Source organism: Lissotriton helveticus, chromosome 8, assembly GCF_964261635.1.
Source record: "Lissotriton helveticus chromosome 8, aLisHel1.1, whole genome shotgun sequence".
Classification (NCBI taxonomy): Eukaryota; Metazoa; Chordata; class Amphibia; order Caudata; family Salamandridae; genus Lissotriton; species Lissotriton helveticus.
In genome coordinates this window covers 416,695,073-416,715,999 of record NC_136069.1, presented here as the reverse complement: position 1 = coordinate 416,715,999, position 20,927 = coordinate 416,695,073, and the positions used below count along the sequence as shown (strand labels likewise).

The window sequence follows — 20,927 nt, the reverse complement described above, 5'->3', positions numbered from 1 at the left end:
TCCTCAACTCCTCCCTCTCCATGGCTACGCAGGTCAACGCCGTCTCCTCCTCCTGCTAGAACACCCTCCGCGTACTCCGCAGGATCTACAAGTGGATCCCGACCGAAACAAGAATAACGGTGACACAGGCCCTCGTCAACAGCAGACTGGACTACGGCAACGCACTCTACGCAGGAATCCCAGCCAAACACCTATGACTACAACGCATCCAAAACGCCTCCGCCCGACTATTCGTCAACGTCCCCCGCCGCAGCCACATCACCCCCCACCTGAGAGACCTACACTGGCTCCCCGTCGACAAGAGGATCACCTTCAAGCTCCTCAACCATGCACACAAAGCACTCCACAACGCCGGACCAGCCTACCTTAACAGCAGACTCAGCTTCTACACCCCCAAGCGCCAGCTCCGCTCCGCCAGCGTCGCCCTCCCCAGTCCGACAGACTCCTTCGGCGAGAGACGAGCAACGACGTAGACACTGAACCACAAGGCTCCACTCCACATGGACGTACCCGCCCGTTCCATTTTCCTCATTACCTGACGGCCATACTCGGCTTTCGATAAACCGCTAACCGGGTTGGAATTATCACCGGTCCTTGAATACACGCACTGCACGCTCTAAAGCCCTGAAGAGTCACAGGCATTGACCTGTTGCCGAAACACGTGTCGGCTGGCGTTGTTTTTCTCATGAATATCTTCGCATAAACATCCCTTAAGAAAACTACCGGTGTCGACTACATCACTTTACACAATTGCATTAACTTTTGATTCTATACGTGTGCCCAGGATTGTGTTAATGTTTGTTTTGTGATGGACTATTAGCTCTTCTCTTAAGCTCTTCTCTTATTCAGGGGTTTTGGGTCTACCTCTGACATGGCAGCACCACATGCTTTTGTTCCATTTTTGTCCACACCCGACAAGGTTACCTGCACGAGCGCCACTCTCCTGCTACCCTAAACCCTGTGCCGAATTGACTTATCCCTCAAAATCCCCCCCCCCCCCCCCAACCGGCCCCACCGCCTCACCGCTATTGCCTGCACAAACCACGGCTGTCCACCCCCCTGTGTGGACATGCAAGTTTTACACTTTGTAGCGAATTTACAATTTTAATGGTGAACGCTACAAGGTGTAAGAGTACATTTACACATGTAGATATACTTATGCGTAAATTTAGAGTTTCAAAGGCGCCCTGAATTTTTAAATATTCCAAACCCTATCTGAAGAGTTGTTCTGCTTGAATGCTTCATGGGAGAGCTTGTCATGCCTGTTGCTCTGCTTTTTCTTCTTTTTTGCAATACGACTTAGGAGTTTCAAAATCAAAAAGAGCCAAACATGCTCCAGTCCAACTTCTTTAAAGGTCATTGCCTGCTTGTTTTCAGAAATATATAAATGTAATGTAAAATGGAGTCCCAGACTTCTAGATTTTTCGGCCATGATTCTTCATACGTCTTGCCACAATCTGGCGTTATAACACAGTATTTTCATTGATACAAGGTTTGTATGGAAGCAGTATTTAGCAGTATTTGTATAGCTCGGAGCTTGCTAAGAAGTTACTGGGCCCCTCAAACTCGGGACCACATGCCTCTTTTAGCACTTGACTCTCAGGATGGCAATACAGAATAGTCCTGGGGTGACTCGAGGAAGTGCTGTTTGCTTCAAACTCAGAACTCATTTTAAGAGACAGTGGTCCCAGAACAAGCAAATAATGGAAGAAAAATATATATAGACCCAATCGGTACTATATTTTGGCCATTATCCACCGGATAAGGGCAATTTAATATGCAAATAAAAGAGATAAACAAAACATGTGAATTAATTACAGTGGGACACAAGCCTGTATACATGAACTCACATAACAGAGGAAAACAGAGATGGCTCAGGCAGCATGTGATTGTCTGTATGAAGCAATCATAGTACAACAAACAACATTTGTAGAAATATCACTTTTACACATAATATATCATAAAAATAATGGTGTATAACGTTAACAAGAGTGCAGAGTGCCAGAGTGCAGCATACTGTCCGAGTACTGTCAGTATGCTGCATTCTGGCAGCTGATCGAACTCTGTCCTATTGACGTATTCGGACCGCGCAATCATCTATATTGCGAGAAATATCACACCTACTGCAATCCGCGTGATTGGGTAAATACGATGATCGCCCTCCTAAATCCCGCAGGAGACGCTCATCCTCCTTTCATATACTCCAAGATACCTCAAGTCCAGCGACTGCTGCCCATGGTCACTGTACCACTCGGCCACACTTCCTAGCCCCCAGGACTGCTTCCTGCCCTTCGGCCTGACACGAGTAATTACAGGCAATTGTTTTCAGGCATCATATGTATAATGTCCTGATGATGTTCCTATGTCTTTCTGTAATCAATCAATCAATCAATCACGGCATTTGTAGAGCGCGCTACTCACCCGGGAGGGTCTCAAGGCGCTGGGGGAGAGGGGTAAGTTACTGCTCGAACAGCCAGGTCTTGAGCTGCTTCCTGAAGGAGAGATGGTCTTGTGTTCGCCGTAGGTGGGTGGGGAGGGAGTTCCAAGTCTTGGCCGCCAGGTAGGAGAAGGATCTTCCTCCGGCGGTGGCTCTGCGGATGCGTGGTACGGTGGCGAGGGCGTGGCTGGTCAATCGTAGCTGGCGGGTGGGCGTGTAGAAGGTCAGGCGGTCGTTGAGGTACTTGGGCCCCAGGTCGTGGAGAGCCTTGTGTGCGTGGGTGAGGAGTCTGAACTTGATTCTCTTGCTGACGGGGAGCCAGTGCAGGTCTCTCAGGTGTCCGGTGATGTGGCTGTGTCGAGGGATGTCCAGGATGAGTCGTGCGGAGGCGTTCTGGATGCGTTGGAGTCTTTTTTGAAGTTTGGCTGTGGTTCCGGCGTAGAGGGTGTTCCCGTAGTCCAATCGACTGGTGACGAGTGCCTGGGTGACGGTCTTCCTGGTTTCGGTGGGGATCCATCTGAAGATCTTGCGGAGCATGCGCAGGGTGTTGAAGCATGAAGATGAGACGGCGTTGACTTGTCTGGTCATCGACAGGGAGGAGTCCAGGATGAAGCCCAGGTTGCGTGCGTGGTCCGTTGGTTTGGGAGCGGTGCCCAGTGCTGGGGGCCACCAGGAGTCGTCCCAGGCGGAGGGTGATGATCCCAGGATGAGGACTTCCGTCTTGTCTGAGTTCAGTTTAAGGCGGCTGTTCTTCATCCAGTCGGCGACGTCTTTCATCCCTTCGTGTAGGTTGGCTCTGGCGGTGTCGTTGGTGAGGGAGAGGATCAGCTGGGTGTCGTCGGCGTAGGAGATGATGTTGAGGTTGTGTTGGCGTGCGATGGCTGCGAGGGGGCTCATGTAGATGTTGAAAAGGGTTGGACTGAGTGAAGATCCTTGTGGTACGCCGCAGATGACTTCGGTGGCCTCGGATCTGAACGGAGGGAGGCGGACTCGCTGAGTTCTTCCGGCGAGGAACGAGATGATCCACTCCAGTGCTTTCTCTCGGATTCCGATGTTGCTGAGGCGTTGAACTAGGGTGCGGTGGCAGACAGTGTCGAACGCCGCAGAGAGGTCCAGGAGGATGAGGGCCGCTGTTTCCCCATTGTCGATCAGGGTTCTGATGTCGTCGGTGGCTGCGATTAGGGCGGTCTCGGTGCTGTGGTTGGCCCGGAACCCGGACTGCGAGGGGTCGAGGGATCCGTTCATCTCGAGGAAGGCGGCAAGCTGTCTGTTGCTGGTCTTCTCGATGACTTTGGCCGGAAAAGGAAGGAGCGAGATGGGACGGTAGTTCTTGAGGTCGGTGGGGTCCGCCGTTGGTTTCTTCAGGAAGGCGGTCAGCTCGGCGTGCTTCCAGCTCTCCGGGAAGGTGGCGGTGTGGAAGGAGGAGGTGATGATGTCTCGGAGATGGGGTGCGATGATGGCATCGGCTTTGTTGAAGACGTGGTGTGGGCATGGGTCGGTTGGTGATCCGGAGTGGATGGAGTTCATCGTGCGGGTGGTGTCTTCGGTGCTGATCGGGGTCCAGTTGCAGAGGGTGGTGGTGGCCGGCGTTGGTTCGGCGGTAGGGTGCGTGGTCTGTGCGTCGAAGCTGTTGTGTATGTCGACGATCTTGCGGTGGAAGAACGAGGCAAGTGAGTTGCAGAGGTCTTGCGAGGGAATGATGTCGTTATTTCCGGCGCTGGGGTTGGAGAACTCTTTGACGATGCTGAAGAGTTCCTTGCTGTCGTGGGCGTTGTTGTCCAGTCGTTCTTTGAGTGCCGTCTTCTTGGTTGCGCGGATCAGCTGGTGGTGTTTGCGGGTGGCGTGCTTGAGGGCGGTCCTGTTGTCTGTGGTGTGGTCGAGCCGCCAGGCTTTCTCGAGGGTGCGGCAGTTCTTCTTGGATTCCTTGAGTTCGTTGGTGAACCAGGGGGTTTTCTTGCTGCCGGGTCTGCTGGTAGGGTTCTTTAGTGGTGCGAGGTCATCGGCGCAGGCGGTCAGCCACTTGGTGAGGTTGCTGGCTGCTTTGTTGGGGTCCGTTGTGCTGGTGGGGGTGTTCTGGTTGAGGGAGGCGGTGAGCTGTTCGGCGGTGATCTTGCTCCAGCTTCGGCGGGGAACCTGTTGCGGGTGGTGGTGGGCCGTAGTTCTTCTGAAACTGAAGTGGACGCAGCTGTGGTCGGTCCAGTGGAGTCCGGTGGCGTGGCTGACGGAGATGTGCTTGCTGGATGAGAAGATGGGGTCAAGCGTGTGGCCGGCGTAGTGGGTGGGGGTGTTCACCAGTTGCTTGAGTCCGAGGTTGGCGAGGTTTTCCAGCAGGGCGGTGGTGTTTCGGTCGTTGTTGTTCTCCAGGTGGAAGTTGAGGTCCCCTAGGAGGATGTAGTCGGCGGAGGGAAGGGCGTGCGGGCTGATGAAGTCTGCGATGTCTTCGCTGAATTGCGTGCGTGGTCCCGGTGGTCGGTAGATGAGGGTGCCTCGGAGGGTGGTCTTGGGGTCGGTGAGTATCTGGAAGTGCAGGTGTTCGGCGGCGGTGAAGGTTTCGTCGGAGTTAGTCGAGATGCGGATGGTGTTCTTGTGTACGATGGCGATGCCTCCTCCCGTCTGGTTGACGCGGTCCTTCCGGGTGATCTTGTATCCGTCCGGGATGGCTATGGCGATGTCGGGCGCTGAGGAGGCGTTCATCCAGGTTTCGGTGAGGAAGGCGACGTCCGGTGTTGTCGCGTCGAGCAGGTCCCAGAGTTCCACGGCGTGCCTGTGGACGGAGCGGGTGTTGAGCAGGATGCACTTCAGGTGGTTGCTGCTGGTGCTCCACTTGGCGGGGGTGGTGCAGGTCCGGCAGCAGGTGAATCGGCAGGCTTGGCAGGCGAAGGGTCCGTGGGTGCGTCTCGGGGTTGCTCGGTAGCAGGCAGGGTTCCGGCCGGTATTGAGTGCGTAGAGAGTGGCGGCGTCGTAGGTCTGTCGGGTATTCTTGCATCGGCGGCTGGAGCCAGGGGTTCTGGCACTGGGCGCGGTCCAGGCGCGGACGGGCGCAGACGGGCTTGCCTTTGGCGCGCCCTCGGTGCACAATCGGTGCGCACGCGGGGGGGTGACATAAGAGGGCAGCCGGGAGGGGGGTCGGCGGCGGGTCGGCCAATGGGCTGTCGGGGGGGCGGGGCCGCAGGGAGGCAGCGGCGGGAAACTCTGGTGCTCTGGCGCGGGCGGGCGGCTCAGTGGCGGCTGGGTCGCCCGGGCGAAGGCAGGCAGGCAGGCAAGTGAAGGCAGCAGGAGGAGCGTGGAGGCGACCAGGCCACAGGAGTGGCACAGTGGACGCTCCCGAGGGGTGGACGCGGCTCCCTTAAGAGGGCAGCCGGGAGGAGGGTCAGCGGCAGGTTGGCCAATGGGCTGTCGGGGGCGGGGCCGCAGGGAGGCAGCGGCGGGAAACTCTGGTGCTCTGGCGCGGGGGTGGCTCAGCGGCGGCTGGGTTGCCCGGGCGAAGGCAGGCAGGCAGGCAAGTGAAGGCAGCAGGAGGAGCGTGGGGGCGACCAGGCCACAGGAGTGGCACAGTGGACGCTCCCGAGGGGTGGACGCGGCTCCCTAAAGAGGGCAGCCGGGAGGAGGGTCGGCGGCGGGTCGGCCAATCGGCTGTCGGGGGCGGGGCCGCAGGGAGGCAGCGGCGGGAAACTCTGGTGCTCTGGCGCGGGGGTGGCTCAGCGGCGGCTGGGTCGCCCGGGCGAAGGCAGGCAAGTGAAGGCAGCAGGAGGAGCGTGGGGGCGACCAGGCCACAGGAGTGGCACAGTGGACACTCTGTAAAGGATCGAAACGCCGTCGACAAGTTGTCAACCTTATATACCGTTATTTTTATGATATATTATGTGTAATTGTCTTGATCACATGACGCGCGTCACGGTACATGGTTGGTTTTTATACATATATATATATATACATTGTCTGTTAAAAGACAAAGTAAAATCCAAGAAGCAAGAGGGTGAACCCTTCAGATTCATCAATACCTTCTCTAATGATGCAGGTACATTAAGGAAAATACTGTGTCACGATTGGCATATCTTGCAATCAGACATGATAATAGGAAAAAGCCTCCCTGACTACCCTCAGGTCACATTTACACGCAGTAGATCCCTGAAAGTCACATTAGTACACAGTTATTATGAATCAATCCCATACAATCCAAGACTAAGTACACTAACAGGCTTCTTTCCTTGCTCAAGATGCAAGGCCTGCAGGACAAGCACAAAGACCTTGATATATAAAGATTCCTGGCATAGCAAAACCCAGAAAGATTAACAAGTTCATGACCTGTAACATTCAGTGTGTATTGCTTGGTATGTCCTTGCAACATGAAATATATTGGAAGCACTATACATCCAACCAAATGCAGGATCCTTGAACATGCCAGGGCAATAGAGAACAAAGATTTTACTTATCCCGTTTCTAGATTTTGTTTTTAAATCATGAGTGATAGGAATTTATTGAAATTTTATTGCCTAGATCACATTCCCCCAAGTGAACGAGGGGGGAACCGAGAACTCAAGCAACGCAGGTTAGAATCCAGGTTTATAATTGATCTTCAAACCACATGGTTTAAATACAGAAGAAGAACTTGCAATTCATTTAGGATGAGTACATTCTTCTTCTTTTTCAGAGAAATGCTTTCATTACTAATTATTGGGATTCACTGAGAGTCGAACTGTACACAGTAATGTGAATTTCTATCGAGAATATGTGCTGGGACCTGCCCATATAGGGCTTAATAATTTTAGTCGGATTTGCAGCAATTATTGCAGAATCTAATTAGACACCATCATTAGTTGCTGACTGTCGTTTGCTCATTTGAGAGCTTTATGATATATCAAGATATTGCGAGTTCATATATGATTTAATTATGAGTTCACATATATAACAGTTATGAATTGTCATTAATCATGCTTTTACATGTGATCCTTGTAACAATGGTGCGACAGTCGTTAGTGAGAATAATCACAGAACTAATACAGATAATGATGTATTATGGAACTTAATTTAATATTCAGTAATGAATTTAAGCAAATGGAAATTAGATGAATTATGAGTTAAATGTATATACTTTCTTTCTCTTTTCTTCGTTTCAAAAACCAGTGTTAAGATGGCGCTGACAAATAAGTAATGTCACAGTCTGTTTTCAATGTTGATAAAATGATGCACCAGAAGAAATACAAACAAACAGGATTTAATATCATTGAATGAATGGCACTCTGCACAGTTGGAAAAAGGTGTGAAGCCGAAACGTGTCTTGTGCTTTATCTCGGTTTAATAAAATAACCGAATTTCACCTTTGATGGAGTACGGTCCCTTCATTTTCCTCGCGGGGTGAAGTCTGGAGCTTTATATATATATATATAGTTAGGCTCAGATGTCACTCATACAAAACCATAGAAATTTAGCAGTTACAGTTACGTGAGCTAACTATAACTTAAGCCCCCGCAATGCTCTGCTTATGACCTCACATATTACATTACTCATGACATGGTCAGTGACATCTCTCATGACATCTCAAATGACAATCCCGGTTTGAAATGTTGGCTGCCAATCAGAACTTAAGACGAGATTAGGAGGGGTCGCAAATCCTTTGGGTCCCTATATATACAAATTTAGATTTTCCTTAACATTTCAAAAACTACTGACAAATTTAAATCAATTTACAATAAGATCACTTTCTGGACCAACAGCTACCTTTCTGCAAAATTCTGTGTAATTTCGTTCAGCATTTCAGGATGTAGTGGTGTCTAAAATCCTGATGGGAGTTAAAATGGAGAAAACGTGTTTTGGGACACCCCGCCCCCTTTTTCTTGGCCATCGCTTGACGGATCTCCACAAAACTTTCAGGCCAGCAGCTAGAGTGAGCGTCATACTAGTTTTTAAACTTTTGTAAGCATAAACACACACTCTTACACACTTGCCTGATATATACTTACCATTTAGTTGTAAAAGCATATGTATGGTAAAGACCTGTGTAGTGAAGGCAATGCATGGTAAAGGCATTGCTTGTTAAAGGATGAGTGGTAAAGGCATTGCATGGTAAATGCTGTGTTATAAAGGCTGTTTCCAAGTCAGAATATTTGCTAAATCCACTGCGAATGTTTCCAAGGGATCCAAAAGCATTTCTATGCACACAAAAAAAACAAAGCTTTCAAACTCCCATATATTTCTTTCTAGTTCCCCGTGCTGAAGACTCGGTTAGAAGTTCCTTAGGCTCCCCCAAAAGGCTTGCAAACTCTGAGGATCACCTGATATCTTCCATACAAGAAGGTTCAAAACCCCAGTCACAATTAAAAGGATGTTCTCCCCAGTTATGTCTACTAGTAGACTTGGAGAATACATATTGCTCACAACCTAGTCAGATTCCCGTACCACAGCCATCCATAGGCACTTTATTTTGTTTTAAAAGTGGGCACTGGAGGTTGTAAGTGTATTTTTTGTACTTGACTTTATCGACTCAGATTCACAGCATAACTATTAATACCCAGGTTAACTAGGACTGAGGTTGACAAGCAAGTTTTTAAATAAAACTTTCTCTTCATTCAGGCAGCACTCTGGAATACGTCTTAGCTAAACTTTCAAACGCTGATGATTAAGAAAGTTTATTATAGTCTGAGAGAAAAAGGTGTAACATTTTCAGATTTTTGGTTATGCCCAGGAGGTCAAGAGTTGATTAAATCAGCTATTTGAGTCACCTACTAAATCGCAATAACTGCTAACTATGAACCTGTTGCTCAATAAACTAATGCAGCTATCAGTTGTGGCATTACTTTTTAGAGCAATATATGAATTACAAATTGAAGCAAGAAGCAGGTATACCAAACTTTTGAACCACAAAGTTTCCAGAAGTGATGTCATGGGGCGGTCTGTGAGGCCTATTACTTATTTGATGCTGCAAAATATATATCCTAACCTTCTGGAATAAGGTTTGTCTACCTAGAATCACTGTCTTTAGAAAGCGATGTCACAGTGAGACGTAGAGTAGACATTGTGGGCCTGATTCACTAAACAATGCAATTCGCAAACTACATGCAGAGTTTTAAGTTTCTTCACTGCCTAAATTTATGTATGCAGACTTTTCCGTCCTGACTGCTGAGCGTCTGGGTGCGGAGAACTCCACACACATTAATATTAGGCGTGAGGAGTTGTGAATTCCAAGAACGACTAAGTGTAAGTTTACCTTTGTGAATCAAGCCATGTGTTCCTAACAGGAAATCAAACATTCATGAACTTTTCGCTGAGTGCTGCCGTTTGGAATTAGAGCCTGAGGGGGCAGGGTTTTATTGTATGAAAACTGTCGATTGAACTGGTAGCCTAAGGTGCTTTAAACCCATCTTTCTTAACATACTTTTTATGTTGGGGAGGACGTATATAATATGGAGAGATTAGGGAAAGCATTTTATATTATGTATAGTTTGTCTCATTAGTGTACAGTACTGTTTTGGATCGAGGTTTAGGTTTGATTTCTAAGGGCACAGACGGACTTGCCTTGGATATGACTTTGTCATGGAAGAAGTATGTGTCTGATATGGGGATGCTATCTCATGCTGGTTATCTTGCTTTGTGATGGAGATGGAATCCAGTGGAAGCCAATTTGGAGGGAATACCCCCCTACCCAATGGTGGCCAAAGGGCAGGGGTTTCTCCATAAGAAAAAGTTCGTCCCTGATGTACTTTGCGTGGCCTTTCCTTATGCAGAGTTTTCCATCGCCTGGAATTGCTACATGCATAAATGTGTCAGATTCAAAGGTTGTGGAACCCTGCCATCCCTAAATGCCTACACCTGCAAGCATCGATGAACATGCTGGTGGGGGAATGTATCTGGCGAGAGACAGGGTATGACAGAGAGAAAATCACCAGCATGGACCTCGCTCCCAGGTGGAATGCACTGTGATAATTTACTCTCACTGGCTAGAAAACAGGGAAAGAAAGGTGAGCATATTGAATCAAAACAAGGTAATTACAGATAAAGAAATAAGCTTGCCTGTTTTGGCTGCAGAGGTTGCCATGTTGAGCCTCAGGCCAACCAGGAATTCAGCCATGTGCTCCAGGACGCTGCCATATTCACACTGGTAACATAGAATTACAAGAGGTAAACACACCAACACAAGGTAACACAGCAAAGGGAACTAAGGAAACATGAGAGGAAGGACTATGTGGACCGAAGAGAGAAATCAAAACAAACATGAGGGATGAATACAAGTGCAAACTGGTATGTAAATGGAGAGAGGCAATGCAATAAATAGCACCAAGACGTGAATATGTGATATTATGCAGTTAGGGGTCTAATGTTCCTGATCTCCTAAGTTTCCAGTGACCAGCATTCCACCATTTCCAGCTCCCAAGGATGCGCTGCTACCTCTGAATGCCCTGAATTCTGCCAAAAGTCCATGTATTGGAGGTATAAAGGTTGCTGACATACCCATGGGACCACTTAAAATCTTACATGTACTCTAAATGTAGAAGGGTAGAAGTAACCAGCTCTTCTATTGGGCTCCGAATTTAGCCCTAGAGCTTACATATATTGCTGCTTTTCCTCTCGCAATTGCTTTCTCATGTACCTCTGGGCCTGTCAATACACCCAGAGCGAGAAAATTTCCAGACTGTCTGGATCCTCTGGAAGATAGGTAGGGTAGTTAAAATCTCCTTTGAGCCTCTTAATTTTAATGTATAATTCATTGTTTAGTCACATCTCAGGTGCCTTGACACCACTGTGTGTGAGGCACCCTGAGTAGAACCTCACCTCTTGTAAGTAAGCTGTTAGGTCTTCATTCATGAGAGAACTTGACAAAGAACACTCACATCATACATCAGAGGTACCCTGATTATACGAAGGGGCCTAATTGGAACCCATTTAGTCATTCCAACGTCATTTTTCATGTTAAGGGATATATTAAATTAAAAACCATACAGAATGGGAGTTGGAGGAGGTGGCTTGCTTGTGAAAGTGAAAGAAAATTACCCAACATAGACTATTGTTAGACGATTTCAGGGTAAAGCTTTGTGGCTCAGCTTGTCTTAAGTATCATGTTCGCCTGGAACAATGAAAGTTCAAGCAACAGAAGCAAACACATATATTGCTTCACATTGGTTCAAAAAAAGTATTTTTGGCTTTAAAATACTGTAACCTGATGGCTTTGGGGCCTATTGACATACTGCATTTTGTTGTTTGTTTATTAGTGGTACAATAGTATTACTCACGTTCTATGGAATGCTATTCATTAACCTATGGGCAAATGTTTACGCCTCCTCCTCTTCTGTGTTTTCTGTATGGAGATCTCTGCCCCAACGGCAGAGATCCCTGCACAGGCACTCTTAGGTTTCAATGGTAAATGTGCGACGGACGGGAGAAATGTCTGGATAATGGGAAATGCTTACTACTAAATGGGAAGGGATTAAGGAGGAGGCATCCATCTACCCACAAACGAGTAAGCTCATCCCTAAAGAATCAAAGACAGGTACAAATGTACTCAAGTTCAGACCTGAAAAAGTACAGCACCACCCATGTCCAATCACAGGTAGTGCAACGACCTCACATAGAAGATAATGGATGTGGGATCTTACAATGAAACCCTACAGGAAGTAATGTTAAAATGGATAATTTATTTTAACTTTAAAAAAAATGTTCACTTAATTTAATCTTGTAAAAAGCTAATGTAAATAAAACATATATGTGATTATATTGCATAATATTTTAATAATCATTTTAGTTTAAAAAATAAATGTAACTTTATTTAAAAAATAATTACATTTTTGAAATTAACTTTTAGTACCTGTAAATTCTTAACAGTGAATAGAAACATTTTACCTGAGGTGTGTATTTTTTCTAATGCATCTTTATTAAATAATTTTCATTTAATATACATAAAAACGGAAAGAAAAAACTGACAAAGTAAAGTACTGGCCCACCAGCACTGCCACTGAATGCACTTCTTTTTAGAAAGATGTGAACATGTGAGCTGACAAAATGCCTCCACCCACAGGGCCATAGAGCCAATGATTGAAGCAGTTGCGGCTCCTCAAGGGAGTGCTGCGGGCGGTGGGGCGGGGGAGGGGCAGGGTATGGGGGCAGTAAACTCCGGCATACGGCCGAACGGAGGTAAGTACATAAATAAATAAATAAAACTAATTACACTGCACGCGCTACATCGCCAAATGCAATGCAGCGTGCGCGCAATGTAATTAGTTTTATTTATTTATTTATGTACTTAACTCCGTTCGGCCATATGCCGGAGTTTACTACCCCCCACCCTGCCTCTCTCCCACCCCACCCCACAGCCCCGCAGCACTCCCTCGAGGAGCCGCGACTGGACGGATGGCTGCTGACCCATTACCCCATGATATAAGCTGTGGTGGGTGGAATCAAAATGTGAATGATAGTTGAACACACTAATGAACAAAGAGGACTGACCTATAGCCTCTCAATGGATTTCCAAATGTATATATTTTTTATTTATGATTTTTTGTATTATATGTGGCTGAAAATATAGCAAAATGTGTTTCTATTCCAGACTTACAAGTGGGGCTATCGCTTACATAGTTTAGTTCTCCAGTTTTTTTTTCAAGAAAAATAATAACTTGTGTTCCTCCTTACTTTGTGTGTACATGGTGCCTCCATGACTGGTGAAACAGTAAATGGAGTAATTATTTTCACTTTAAAACTGTATTCTGCTCATCTTTATATAGCTTATATTTGCTCTCCCTGGTTTTCAGGTGGAGGCGATCCTTCTTATACAGCCTTCTGTTTGGTGTTCCAGTCATAGCTTTTATGGTTTACATGTTGTTTGAAACTGGTGACGACCACCAAACCATGGTGTTGGAGCAGAATATAATTCCTGGGTTATCCATCCTCAACTTTATCTATCTAATTCTCTGCTCCTTTGTCCAGGTGAGCATTTAGTAAGCTTTTGTATTTTTTTAATTTATTTCCTTCATTTTATTTGTTTACAAATGTTAATTCCCGTTTCCCCCTTCATTGAGGATACATTTTTCCACCACAACATTTTCAACAAATTAAAGAGGTGCAGCATAGAATAGACATTGCACTTCTCTGTTTATACAAGTCAAACTCCAGAAATAACGCTATTTTTCTTTTTGTTTTTACATTTACGTATACAACTATAAAGGTGATTTATATGAATTGATAATAAACCAGATAGAATACATAGGACACAGTAGACTTAAATAGCATTAAGATTGCTATAGAATCCAAAAGATAATATTCAGAGAAATGCTAAAAGTAGGTATGCTTCAAAACTTCAAAATACCATTATAATAATATTGGTGCCATACCTGCATGAGTGAGTAACTTCTTTTTGCAGGTGAGCACAACTTTGTGCATTTCTGTTTGTTCAACTTCAAGCCTATCGTCTTGCCTCTGTGGCTTCTCATCTCCACCTAGTTTGTGGAGGAAGATATCACCAAGCTGCAAGTTTCCTGTCTTTAGTAGCCCAAGATCAGATGGTGGTTCTTAAAGGCATGTCCTATCATATTTATTACACTGCAAGAAACCTAGAAAAAGGTTCTGTTTTGATCAAAGAGTGGAAAATAAATAGCCACTTCCTTTTTTCAGTTTCCGCACTGCAAGTTAGTTCAAGGGTATTAAAGTATCTGACTGCAGTCTCAGAAACTACATCAACAGGACCATATTTGTGAAACATGATGAGACCTGTTCAGATGTTGGGTTACCATTAACATAAAATGGCCCTGTGTCACGCCTGGTCATAAACAGACTAAGAATATGATCACAGTAAAGATATAATTAAATCACTTTAAACTAGTGCTAAACCCCAGAAAATTTGTCACGTTCCATTAGAAGTTGTGTTAACTCACCTTGCTGTAAAGGTTGTGATACAAGAGTATGCATCTTAAATAGAATTGCAGTTTGTCACTGTAGTTTTGAGAATTCAAGCCTTTGCACGGACATTCATGGTGAGAGTAATGTGTTTTTGAATTTGGGTGAATAGGGGGACCATTCTGTGATGGAAGAAGAAGTTGTGTTGTTGGAGATAGGGGATTGGCCAATGGAGCTGTTAGTGACATTGGAATGTCTGTTGAAGAGCAGGGTTGGACTGGCCGTAATGGGAATCAGTCATTTTACTAGGTGGCCGGAAGGATGGGGGACGGTTTTGGAGGGTTAGTGTGTCAATATCAGCCCCCTGTAACAAAAGCAGCAGTGTTTCCACCAGCTCCGAATCACATTTTGCTTCAGCATTTAGCATCGGGCAGTGGGTCAACCTACTCCAGCAACTGGTTAGCATCACTTTGAGTGGCTACATTTTACTTTATCATAATGAGCACTACTGCACACAAGTTCCCTTCAGGGCCAGTGTTTTTGTTAGATCAACCATCAGCGTGCATGCGCTTGCTTCAAGACCTGCTGTAATCACTCTTACCGAGTGTGATCCCGCCTGCTGCTTACCATTCGCTGACTACAGCATCCCTCATCTTTCCTGCCTCTTAATTGGTTAACACACCAGATAGATCACTTCTGTTTATACCTGAGGAGCACTGCTCAGCTACAGATAAATTCTCGTTGATAAGTGGCCACCTGCGTTAATACACTTTTACCGAGTGTGATTCCGTCTCCTGCTTACCATACACTGACTGCAGCATCCCTAATCTTTTTTGCCTCCTAGATGGTTAACACACCCAATAGATCACTTCTGTTTCTACCTGAGGAGCACCTCTCAACTGCAGATGTATTTTCTTTTATAAGTGGCTGTCCGCGTTAATACAAGTACTATTTCTTTTACGCCACCATGTAAACATATATACACATTATTCAGGTGCAGAGTACACACTATTTCAGCACATATATTTCAGTAAACAGGTTGTAAAAAACATTGTGCAGGACGTTTTCAGGAAAATGTAACCATTTTACAATAAGTTTAACGTTTTGTGCATGCTAAGAATGAAATGCAATGGCGGCATGCCCAAAAAGAGAATTTTGACTACTTCGAAAAAGAATGTACGCAGTCTACTGAATATCACAACAGGTGAACACTGGAGGGGGCTGAGTCGCCATTAGGAGCCACATCAAACAGTTCCTTCAGGGCACAGGACGCTGCAGTGCTCTACTACTTCCACACCATCCCGGGCTGCCAACATCCAAAGTGAGTCTAGCAGGCAGCCCTCATCATTCTCGTGTATACCGGTCTCTTCTGTTCGCCATGCTTCGCGGTGGGCTCTATGCAAGGCTTTACGGAGTGGGAGAAATGCAGCAACTGGGCATTAACCAGCCGGCTGTCTACCAGCCCGACAGCTACCTCGATCTGTCTGCTCTCCGGGCAGAGAGTTCTGGGGGTAAGGCTACAGCTACCTGTACAGTGGTTCCACACTCGGACGGGAATAAGGAGGTGAAGCCATCTCTGGCCCCTTCGCTGGACTTCAAACCTGCAAGGGACCCCCAGCTGCGACTGGCGACCATTGGTAGCTCTCAATGCAGGACTACCATCATCACCAGTGTGTGTGCCACATGTAGTCAGTGCGTGTCTCCCCCCTCTGGGAGGAGGCAGAGGGACTCTGGTTGTGGTGCGTTTGTAGTGTTCCATATGGGGTACTGTGTCTTTTACAACGATATTATGATTTTAGGTAAATTTGACTCTGACCTCCTCTTCACTTTTTTTTAGGTCTCGGACCTAAAGGCTGCGCTTGCGCAGTCTGGGGTCGGAGAATTAATGTTTTGTAGTAGCGCTTTAGAACCGCCTCCCTGCCCTGTCTCTCCTCCATTGGCTGGCTTCCTAAATGGAGGCCAGCCATTGGAGGAGAGAGCCGTCACTCCGAATTAGCCCCGTCTTTTTCGGATTTGGGGGCGTCATTTTTGCTGTTCTTTAGACAGTGACGTCATCCGTCACTCAGAACAGCAAAACCACGCCCCCAATTCAGAAAATTTTTGGAGCTTTGGGCCGCCATTTTGTTTACTTCGCAGTGAAGGTGAGCCGTGTATTCTGGTCCGGATCTGCGATCTCGGGCCATGCGCTGCCACAGGTACGTTTTCTACTCGTGTTTTTCTTGCTCTGATCCGTGGTGTGTGGCACACTAATCCGTGTGGTCTGTGGTATCCTGAGCAGCTTGTTTACTCCGATTTTGAGCGTGGTCTGTGGCGTGGTCTGTGGCACGATCTGCTTTCCTGTGATCCGTGGTCTCTTACGTTCTGTTCTGCTCTGAGGTCTGTGGTGCTCCAGACACGAGGTCTGTGACTGTGAGGAGTATATCTCTTGGGGCGGCTCTGCTCCTGTTGCAGCCTCGCAGTCTCTGCTCTGTCCTGGCAGCGAGTGTACCCACCCCCTGCGGTCTGTGGGCTCTGCACTTTTGAGTTCGGCTTTTGCCTGGTCCCAGGGGCAGCTCCTGGTGCGCGCTGAACTCAGCCCAGGGAGCCCGGAGCAGGCTGCCGCTGAAGTGCACGGACTCCCTGTGGTCTGTGGCCTCGGTCTGTGCCTCTCCATGGCTCTGCTCCTGCTGACAGCCCCCGCAGGTCCCACACCCGGCAGGTGAAGCTCCCTCCTCAGCCCGTCCGCTCTCCCGCTGCAGAGTCCTGAGTGAGTGAGCTCTGCCCGCGCTTGCCGTGCACTGAGGGTATGGCGTGGCTCAGTCTCTGAGGTCCGTCTGCAGACTGCTCTCACGCGTCCTTATATATTCTCCTACCACCTCTCTATATCTCTCCCTCCGAATGCTTTCTTATGGCCTCTGCCACCCTGTTTGTGAGCATCCACCCGCCTTTCAGCCAGACACACACTTCCGTTTTCCTCCAGACCAGGGTAAGAGCGGCTGGGTGCAAAGATGTTCGGAGTCGCCCGCAAAAATTAAACTGTGCTGTCCGACCTATCCCTGGAGGCTCCTGTTGCCGGTCCCGGGAGGGGGAGGGTGGAGAGGGTCAAATAACGGGTCAGTCTGCATAACGAGTGGGGATTATGGGTGCGGCCAGAGTGTGAGAGTTCAGTGGGGCTCCGTGAAGGTAATGTGTCTGAGGGCAAGAAAGGGCGAGAGTACAGCGCCGAGTGAGGGAGAGCACAGCTTCGAGGAGCGCAATGTGACAGAACTAAAGCGTTGAGGGGGGCAGCGGACATCAAGCGGGGGTGAGGGGAAATGTGAGGGTAAACAACGGGACCACAGGGAGAGAGGGGAGAGAAGGGAGCGCAACCACCCCTCCTCACCTCACTGGCATATCCGCACCCCCGTGACCCCTCAAAGCATCACTGTCCCGTCCGACCCCCATCCCCCCCCACACACACACCTCCTCCCCGGGCCCGCACGGCCTTAACTCTTCTCACTCTCTAATGTCACTGCCACCTCGACAACCCACGCTGTACAGTAAGGGTTTCTATCACCTCCGTCGCCTCTTTATACCACCCCTCAGCTGTACACCCCCCTACCCCCTAACCCCCACTCAGCCCGACCGGACTCTCTTCTTTCTCCATCTGTTCTAACTGACCTCATGTACCCTCACTGTCTGGCCCACCCCTTTACTTCCACCCAACAAACTCTTACCCTATATACACTTGCTTCACAGTTTCCACCGTACCATGTACCTCCACCCACCCCGCTCCTGCCCTGTATTCTCCTGCCTCACCCTCTGTACCACCCCTCTACCTCCACCCACCCCTCTCCTGCCCTCGGACCCCACCTGCCTCAGTCTGTTCCACCCCTCTACGTCTTGGGTACCTCTAGCCTCCCCTCTGCCCCACCTCACCTGCCTCGGAGCCTGTGCCTCGCCTCACCTACTCTCCACCTCACCTGCCTCAGAGCCTGTGCCTCTCCTCACATGCTCTCCACCTCACCTGCCTCGGAGCCTGAGCAAGAGAAGTTCCATTAATAGGTTCAGTCGATTTTGCACGATTTACAGCCCTGAGCTGCAAGTATGTGAAATCCTGAAATTCTGGCGCCTAGGATGTGCTTGCAGTTTCTGCTGAAGGTGGACCCCACAGTTTAAAGGACAATTTGCATAGTCTGTAAGATTGGATTTTCAGTAGAGAGCGCCATTAAAAGCATGCACTGAAAAGATAATTAATTTGGGCTTTATATTGCGAGTAGGCTTTACCACTATTGACTAACACAAGCAGTTCAAAAGCATAGCTTTGGCAGTAGCTGGTGAGCTTCCCTCTAACACAGCAGGTGCAGCATGAGTTTAGGGGGAGTGCTTGCTTCCCCACGCACACAATCGGGACAGAAAAAGCAGAGCGGGGTCAAAACAAAACACACACACATACACACAAGCATGCACGCACACACACACCCACATGCTAGAATACAGCCAGCAGGAGTGCACGTTTTCTTCACTCACACACAGATTAGCAGTACAATAAAGACAGCAGCGCAGTTTCCCTCACACACAGACTATGTCCCTATATCGCCCCAATACTCGGATCACTACATCGGCTACTGATTAGGAAGATAATTATCTTCACATCCTTCCTTATGATCCACTCCTTTATCCATTCCTCATCTCCTACGTTTATGGCAGCTAAATCGCACTTCCTTTTAGTGATAAACTCTTAGTAGAAATCCTAGTATGGTGGGGATTGAGAATAGTGTTCTCCTTCACTGCTGCTCATGGATGGACCTCTCTCCCCCTTCAGTTTAAAGTTATCTTTCAGTCTTGTCCATCTTCCATAGTAAGGTTTATAAAAGCAAGCAAAGCCGCGGTACTCTTTTTCACCAGTGTTCTGTTTTTCATCGAATCACCAGAGCCTGTTGTAGCTCAACCCAAGTTTGACTATTGTGTGCAACATTCCGTTTCATCAGTTCATGCTCTTTATCCCCATCTCCCAGTTGCACCATTTTAGGCGCAGTTACACGCTCAAACGTAACCTGTTTCAGTTCACTGAAGAGGAACCTTCGGGCCATCCCAGGACAAACAAAGGGGGTGGGTAGGCTGAAGGGAAAAGGCGAGAAGTGGGTGTCACTGAAACAACTTACATTCCAGCAGATCCCTTAAACCTTGGCTTCGAAGGGTGTGAGGATGTGCTAAGTAGTGTCCTTACCACCCCTTGATGCTTTTGCTTTTTATATATATGGAAACACAGCACACATTCAAAGTGAATGTTTCCTACAATTTTGTTATGTTATTGTTCCACCTTTCTGGACAGTTTTTGACTCTTCTGAATAGAAAATGTACTTTGATTTGGATGAAATTATCTATTGAATGTTTGTTTGCGAAAAAGAACAATTGATATGTACCAGACAAAAGAGGCTTTGCTTAATTTAAGACCGAGTAAAACCCAGGTCTAAACATAGCTTGAAATTGTTTTTGTTTAGCCCGGAGGCTCCTTCACAACATTTTAATGGTGTTGGAGGTTGTAAGAAGTTGGTAAACTGATAATCATCTGATTCCGGTAATCCAATGATACAAGAGGGTTTTTTAAAGCTGAATACCACCAGGGAAGCACACTAAAAGTGTATGGAGAGATGAGTCTTCAACTACTTACTGAATTTTGTTTTGCTTCCCTGCCCCCCTGGCCGTGCTTGCTTCCCTGCCCCCTGGCCGTGCTTGCTTCCCTGCCCCCGCTTGCTTCACTGCCCCCTGGCCGTGCTTGCTTCCCTGCCCCCCTGGCTGTGCTTGCTTCCCTGCCTGTGCTTGCTCCCCTGCCCCCTGGCTGTGCTTGCTCCCCTGCCCCCTGGCTGTGCTTGCTCCCCTGCCCCCTGGCTGTGCTTGCTCCCCTGCCCTCTGGCTGTGCTTGCTCCCCTGCCCCCTGGCTGTGCTTGCTCCCCTGCTTGCTCCCCTGCCCCCCTCGGTGTGCTTGCTCTCCTGTGTGTGTGTGTGTATGTGTCTTGTAAAGCGCACTGCTGCCCTGAGGCGTCATGGCGCTGTAGACCGCTGGGGAACCCGTCCTGGCTATCCCTGTGAGATGGTCCCTACTGGGTTATCTCCAAGGTGAAACCAGGCATCCCCGGCGAATGTGGGGGGCCGTTGTAGAGATGAGGCAAGCTAATGCCCAGAGTTGCTGAGTCTGATCCCTGGTTAAAGTAGGCACCGAGGCGAGAATTATCGAGTCCGCTGACCCTGGTCCATGACCCTGCCGCGTTGGGAATTGAACCCTGGTCCCGGGCCGTTCTCTGCTTCCGGGTCTGCCGCCTCTAACCAGTGAGCCACACCACTCCACCTGTGTATGTGGCTCTGGGTGTGTATGTGGCTCTGGGTGTGTATGTGGCTCTGGGTGTGTGTAGGGCTCTGTGTGTGTGTAGGGCTCTGTGTGTGCGTAGGGCTCTGTCTGTGTGTTGGGCTCTGTGTGTGTGTGGCTCTGTGTGTGTGTGGCTCTGTGTGGCTCTGTGTGTGTGGGGGGGGCCTCTGTGTGTGTGTGGCTCTGTGTGGGCGATTCTGTATGTGTGTGTGTTTGGGTGGCTTTGTGTGGGTGGCTCTGTGTGGGTGTAAATGCAATCTGTCATGCATTTGCGAGCGATTAAGCTATTGGCATTGTAAATGACAATGCCATTTATTTATGATTTTAAAAAAAAATGTCATGAGCAAT

At 48.0% G+C, this 20,927-nt stretch overlaps 1 protein-coding gene across 5 annotated transcripts in view; it reads left to right on the top strand.

Annotated features, from left to right (window-relative positions):
- ATP7B (ATPase copper transporting beta) overlaps positions 1-20,927 on the top strand; it is a 535,606-nt gene that overhangs the window by 343,476 nt on the left and 171,203 nt on the right. For all 5 annotated transcript variants that reach the window (XM_078657262.1, XM_078657264.1, XM_078657263.1 and 2 more), the window contains one exon: positions 13,174-13,348. In XM_078657262.1, coding sequence (XP_078513388.1) covers positions 13,174-13,348 — 175 coding nt within the window. The remainder of the gene's footprint in view (positions 1-13,173; positions 13,349-20,927) is intronic.